The sequence below is a fragment of the Herpailurus yagouaroundi genome, unplaced genomic scaffold (genome assembly GCF_014898765.1).
Source record: "Herpailurus yagouaroundi ecotype Mexico unplaced genomic scaffold, PumYag 183, whole genome shotgun sequence".
Classification (NCBI taxonomy): Eukaryota; Metazoa; Chordata; class Mammalia; order Carnivora; family Felidae; genus Herpailurus; species Herpailurus yagouaroundi.
Genome location: NW_024412414.1, coordinates 11,265,884 through 11,272,296, shown reverse-complemented (window position 1 = coordinate 11,272,296; position 6,413 = coordinate 11,265,884). Strand labels below are relative to the sequence as shown.

General features: G+C 41.3%; 1 protein-coding gene across 2 annotated transcripts in view; it reads right to left on the bottom strand.

Annotated features, from left to right (window-relative positions):
* IL5RA (interleukin 5 receptor subunit alpha) overlaps nt 1-6,413 on the bottom strand; it is a 35,619-nt gene that overhangs the window by 1,775 nt on the left and 27,431 nt on the right. For both annotated transcript variants that reach the window (XM_040492131.1, XM_040492130.1), the window contains 2 exons: nt 3,615-3,711; nt 2,000-2,084 (listed from right to left, as the gene is read on the bottom strand). In XM_040492131.1, coding sequence (XP_040348065.1) covers nt 2,000-2,084; nt 3,615-3,711 — 182 coding nt within the window. The remainder of the gene's footprint in view (nt 1-1,999; nt 2,085-3,614; nt 3,712-6,413) is intronic.

The following is a 6,413-nucleotide window of genomic DNA, read 5'->3' as shown; positions in this document are numbered from 1 at the left end:
TTTTTTTTTTTTTTTTTTTTTTTTGAACTCTACAATATGAGAAGAAAGTAAGTTGTCCAGAGGAGCCTAGCAGTGCTAAGTTCTGACATTAATCCTTTGCTTATTTTGAGACCAGCTTGTCAAACCCAAGTTGTTATTTATTTGGTACACATGACTTGATTTTAATTAACAACACACCACAAGCTTCCACAATGAGCTTGTAAGCCAGTTTCTTTCACCAACCTCAGAATATTAAAGAAAATCTTTGGGGGGCTCTATAGGGAAATGAGATACCGGCATTAAGATGTTTCATTAAGAGGCCAAGACAAACGACTTCAGTGTGCTGCTGAAATCAAATGTAGTTTATCAGGGATGAGAATGTCACAGCAAGGAGGGATTGACAAATTCAGATGAAACAAAACAAAGTTTCATACCAGGGTCCACTGTTCTTCTGGAAAACAAAAGCAAAGCCCCGTTCCCTGATAAGGAGTATAAGATGGAACTGAGAACAGAGTGGTTCTTCTGCCTGACTCAATTCTTCGCTTGACTAGGTTTGTAACTACTATGGTCTATAATCACTCCAAACACCCAAACTGAAAACTCTAAATGTCACAGCTTATTGAAAAGATCCATTTCAGTGAGTGTTTGACCCTTAACTGTCCTAGAAACAATCACCAGTTATTCACCCATGAGTCACTCGATTAGAAAACTCGATTTGTTAAGAACATAGCTTGGTATGTACGTCAAGGGCCTGTGAACTATAGCCTGAGGGTAGAATCTGGCTTATTGCCTATTTTGTAAATAAGTTTTACTGGCCAGAGACAAGCTCATTCATTTGCATATCGTCTTTGGCTGCTTTCATTGTGGTCAATGGCAACATTGGATGGTTGAGATGAACCATTTGGCTGTTAGGTACTCACTATCTGGCTTTTTAGAGACAGTTTGCTGACCCCTAATCTGAATAACCACTCCATTTAAGGACAGATTTGACCAAGTGTATAATAACTGTACACTGAGAATCACAAAACATTGCTGAGAGAAATTAAAGAAACCTACACAGACTGATGATACTACATGTTTGTGTTGTATGATGATGTCATGTTTGTAGATTAGGAGACTCATCTCCCCAAGTTAACCTACAAAATAACACAATTGTAATCAAGGTCCCAGCAGCTTTTTTGATTAAAATTGATAGAGTTGCTCTAAAATTGATATGTGAATGCAAAACACCTAGAATAACCAAAATAACTCTAGGAGAAAAAATCATATTTGGAAGCCTTACACTACTGGATCTCCAGGTTTGCAATAAAGCTATAGTAATCAAGACCATGTTGGTATAAAGGTAGACAAACAGATTGATGAAAACAAATAGATGGTCCAGAAGTAGACCCACACATATATAGGTAACTGATTTTCAACAAAGATGCCCAGACAGTTGACTGGGGAAAGGATGATTTTTTTCTTCACGAACTGATGCTAGAACAATTGGGTAGCCATAGGTAAGTGAGCATTCAGTTAAGTCTAACTGCTCTGAATGGCAAATAGGGCCTAAGGAAATGCATACTGGGGCAAGTCACTTGCCTTCTCTGTGGTTTTTTATATTAAGGGACTAGGACAAATTTCTGCGAAAAATGTTATTAATTAGGGTACCCATGCGCAAAAACACGGATTCTTATAACATCAGAGCTAAACAGGACATTGGACCATCTCATCTATACATAAAAAGAAGTCATGGGGTTGAAGGAATTGCCCAAACCCAACTAAGAGATCAGTGATAGAAAAAAACTCCAGTCTGACTGGTTAGGACGCTTATAACTGAGCAGGGCCTTCCCAATATTCCCAGTCACGAACATAACACAACAGTGAGCCAAAGGGTATAAAGACCAAAACTACATAAATTTGGCTAGCACCCTAGGTAGTCACTCTGCCTTGGAATATGAAAAACCAGTAACCTGACAACCAGTCCATGGAGACCCATCCCTGGGCAGATCGGACCCTTCATAAGAACCTGCAACATTACCTCAGAGCTGACGATGACAAAGAAATCTTGAATACTACTTTTTGGTGCTGGAACTGGTGGAAACAACCTGGTCCATAAGTGACCTCTGAAGACAGAGGAAAGCAGAAAATTGGGTGAACAAGAGTATCCTTGCTTGTCTTTCAGTATCTACTCTACAAATTGACCTAGTTAATCTCAGGACCTGCTGTTCTATAAATTCAAAATCTTTATTGACCAAGAGTTATAAATATTTATGTTGTAATATTAGTTGGGGCTGTGATGCAGCTTCTGAATCATCTAAGAAAGACATAATAGTAAGTGCTTCATGTTGGTATGTTTCCAAGCCTAATTTCTGAAAATGGGTGATTTGCAAGTGCCTGGTACCCCACTGCTAAATACAGTGCTGGCTGCAGGCCCCTACCCAACTGTGCCAGCTCGCAGAGTTCTTCCTCTCCTTGGAAATGCCGCCTTCCAACCCAAAGAACATAACATTTATAATAATGAGGCTTTTTTTAAACAAATGTTTATTTATTTTTGAGAGAGAGAGAGAGAGAGAGAGATCATGAGTGGGAGAGAGGAAGAGAGAGAGAGAGGGAGGCACAGAATCTGAAGCAGGCTCCAGGCTCTGAACTGTCAGCACAGAGCCTGAAACAGGACTCGAACCCACAAACTGTGAGATCATGACCTGAGCCAAAGTCAGAGGCTTGACTGACTGAGCCACCCAGGTGCCCCAAAAGCTAGGCTTTTTAAAAGATAAGTAATTTTCAGGGCCCCTGGCAGCTCAATTCATTAAGCCTCTAACTCTTAATTTGGCTCAGGTCACGATCTCACGATTTGTGGGATCAAGCCCCACATCAGGCTCTGCGCTGACAGCATGAAACCTGCTTGGGATTTTCATTCCCCCTCTCTCCCTCTGCCCCTCCCCTGTTCACTCTCACTTATGCACTCTTGGTCTCAAAATAAATAAACATTTTTTAAAAAACATAAGTAATTTTGTAAATGATGAAAGGGCTAAGATGGAACATGTTCTTAAGCCGCCTAAATGGCACTTTGCCTTACGGAATGCCAACATGGTTGAGGAGTTCTTATGGGGCCATTTGCAGGCTCTAGGATTGGTCACCAGATCTGTATGACATTTCAAAGGACCATCAGCCACTGAGGGGCCAGGTGAACAAAAGGCAAGTGTAGGACTTGGCACCTCGTAATTGGGGATCATAACATAGGAAGCACTGGAGTGATTTCAGTCTCTGGTGAGCTGTATTCCTTTACCGAAGACATAAAAGGAGTCTGCTAGTGGCTCTACTAAGACATCCAAATGCTGAGTGGAAGGTGGCAAAGGAATCAAAAGAACATGAATGTAAAAACTTCACAGAAATGAAAACATTGCCAAGAAATTCAAGAGGGGTGTGTAATGGCTGAGGGCTATGTTGTGGTCTGTCCAGTTTCTGTAAATCCCCTAAGGATGTTTCTCCCTTTTTAATGTGGTCCATACTCATCTTGGAAATGCTGTCAAGAAGACACCAAAGCATTTCAAATTTGATCTGATAACAAGAACCCTAGTGGATACACAACAAAAGTGTGAAGATTCAATTCTCAGACCTCATTGGAAACACCCAAATATACAAAAATACTTAACGTTTTACAGATGAAGGAGAAAATTAACAAGATGAAGCAGATGGCCGCCATAAGCACGATAAGAAACCATTCTGTGGAGGGCTTCTGGTCATCACTTCCTGAGGGAAAAAGAAAGAAATCAGAGCTAGAATCTGTTGTAAATATGCAACATGACTAGACGCAGGCATCAGAAAGCTTGGGTTTGAGTTGCAGATGCTGGGTGGTGCTGGGCAAGTAGCCGAGCCATCCTGAGCTGGAGATTTCTCATGTGCATGAAATGAAGCCACTCTTAATATTGAATCATTGTGTAGTCAGCAGATATTTATGGACTACACTTGATGTATTAATGACTCCTGAATCCTGGAGCTTATCAGCTTTTAGTGGGTAGTAAGGATGCTTTTTAGATGGAAAAGCTACAAAACATAAGCCCTCTTAATAATGTAATTGCATTACAATCAAAATAATATACAAAGTTAGAAACTCAACTTTTAGAGGAAGTGAGGTCCGGAATAATACTCAGAGTTAACCCTAAAGGCATCAGACTCTGCTAAAAGTACTTTGCAGTCTTAATTATGCTCAACACGCCTTAGCATTATTCCCACTTCACAGATAGAAAAGTAGAAGAAAATTGCCATTAAGTCAGTACAGAAGGTATAAATATATCACATGCCATCTTATTCTCTAATTGGATTTGCTTCCAGTCTGCACTCAAAGACAGATTCTTCTATCAGTTTTGATGACATCATGGAGGTGTGTGGTTATTTTTAAGGTACTGGAAATGCCTTCAGGAAAACTCAACGTCCTTAACCACACAGTTTTTAAAGAGGTAATGCACTTGTTAAACTGCCTGATTCACTTCTAGAGAATAAGACAAAAACTGCATTCATTACCTCCCTGATATGCTTCCTTTCTGTGGGAGAGACCACTCACTAATTCATTCCTTTCTTCACGTGTTTAACAGATACTTATCAGAACTCTCATTATGTGTTTGGTACTGAACAGGTTGCTGTGAGCTGGGGTAAAAGCACACACGTGGGCTCTCCCCTTCTGCTACTTAGATCCATCAAAGAAGAAAGGCTCTAAGCAAACAGTGACACAGGTAATGACTTAATGCCAGCTGTGCTAAGTGCACGGGGGGTGTTCAAACCAAGCTCATGAGGAAAACCAGGTCCCAACCCTGAGTTTGCCATTAATCGTTTCTTTTATAAAATGAAAAGTGCCTAAGTGGAACTTTGAAGTGCTTGTAAATACTCTAAGACTCCCAAAAGCTCCAACATACTTCAAACTCAAAACATTCAGTGTATCAAGAGGGAGAAATGTCTCGAGGATTTAATGCCAGTGACTCCAACTTTGCCTTGATCTCTTGCTCTTTTTGCCTCCTGAGAAATCTTATTTGGGGTTTATCTTCTACTTCCCCAAAGCTTTAATCTCTCCTTCATCTCTTCCCTTCTGCTTTCAAATATTCATAGAGGCCTTTATCTTGAATAAGCCATAAGTCCTTTATCTTTGCTCTGCCATCGCTCCCAACTATCATCAAATTACCTTCCGACTTTATTTCTCAGCCTAATTTCTTGAATAAGGGATTCAGGCTGCTTCATTTCCCCATCTCAGAAACTGTTTACTTGCTGGCGGTTGCCTCCTAGTTGAATCCAAAATACACTCCGTTTCTTTTTCCAACTTTATTTTGCTTGGCCTCCTTCCTGAATGTCACACCTGATGACTACTCCCACCCTGAAACCGAGTCTTTGGTTCTTTGACCAAAATACTCCCCTTCCTCGGTGGCATTTCCTTCTTCTCTCTTTAGGTTCAGTTGACCCTCTCAGCTCAGCCCTGGGCCCATGGGTGTTTTCCAGGACAGTCTCTTGTTCCAGCACTGGCAAGCTGGTTGAGCACAGCTGCATCGTTTAATCCCACGTGTTCTTCTCCCTTGTCTTTATTCCTGGCCCAGCGCCGACACACAGCTCAGCTTCTAGATTTGAAACTTCCCTTGGGTGAAACCCACTTAGATGTTTCTCCAAGCTGACAATGTTGCACACTAAGTTCACACGCTTCTTCACATCAGAAGGACTTCTCTCACTGACTTCCCCAGGACGGTCTCCATTCTTCCAAGTTTCCATACTGGGATCCTTGGAAGTCACTCTGATTCTTCCTGTTTTCAACAGCCCTGCTTCCTTTCTCCATTGACTCCTGGTACACCATCACATCCTAACTTCTCATAAAGGCAAGAGGTCATGCTTTTGTCTCATGCATGCATCCTAGCCTAGCATGGAAACCTGGGTCCTATTCTCAGCTTGCTGTGGAGGTTGCCCTTGTGGGGCTCACTTCCTTCATCTGTAAAAACAAGTGAGTTGAGGGGCACCGGGGTGACTCAGCCGGTTAAGCGTCCGATTTGGTTTCAGCTCAGGTCATGACGGTTCGTGAGTTCAAGCCCCTCGTTGGGCTCCATGTTGACAATGTGGAGCCTGCTTTGGATTCTGTCTCTCTTCCCTTCCCCTGCTCTCCTCTCTCTTTCTCTCTCAAAAATAAATAAATTAAAAATTAGAAAACAAAGTGAGTTGAAATACATGACCCTTAACATCTCTGCCAAATCAGCACCTTTTCCAATACCACTGACTCCATCCAGGCCACTGTGATTTCCTGCGTACTTACCTTTAACAAAGTTGATTTTAGAAGAGTAGTCCTCTGTATTGCTGAAGGTTTGAAAATTGTAAAGTATAAAATCTAAAAACCAGCAGTCATCAGAATTAATAGCTTACTTTCTGTACATATTTTCTTTTCCTTTCCTTTCCTTTCCTTTCCTTTCCTTTCCTTTCCTTTCCTT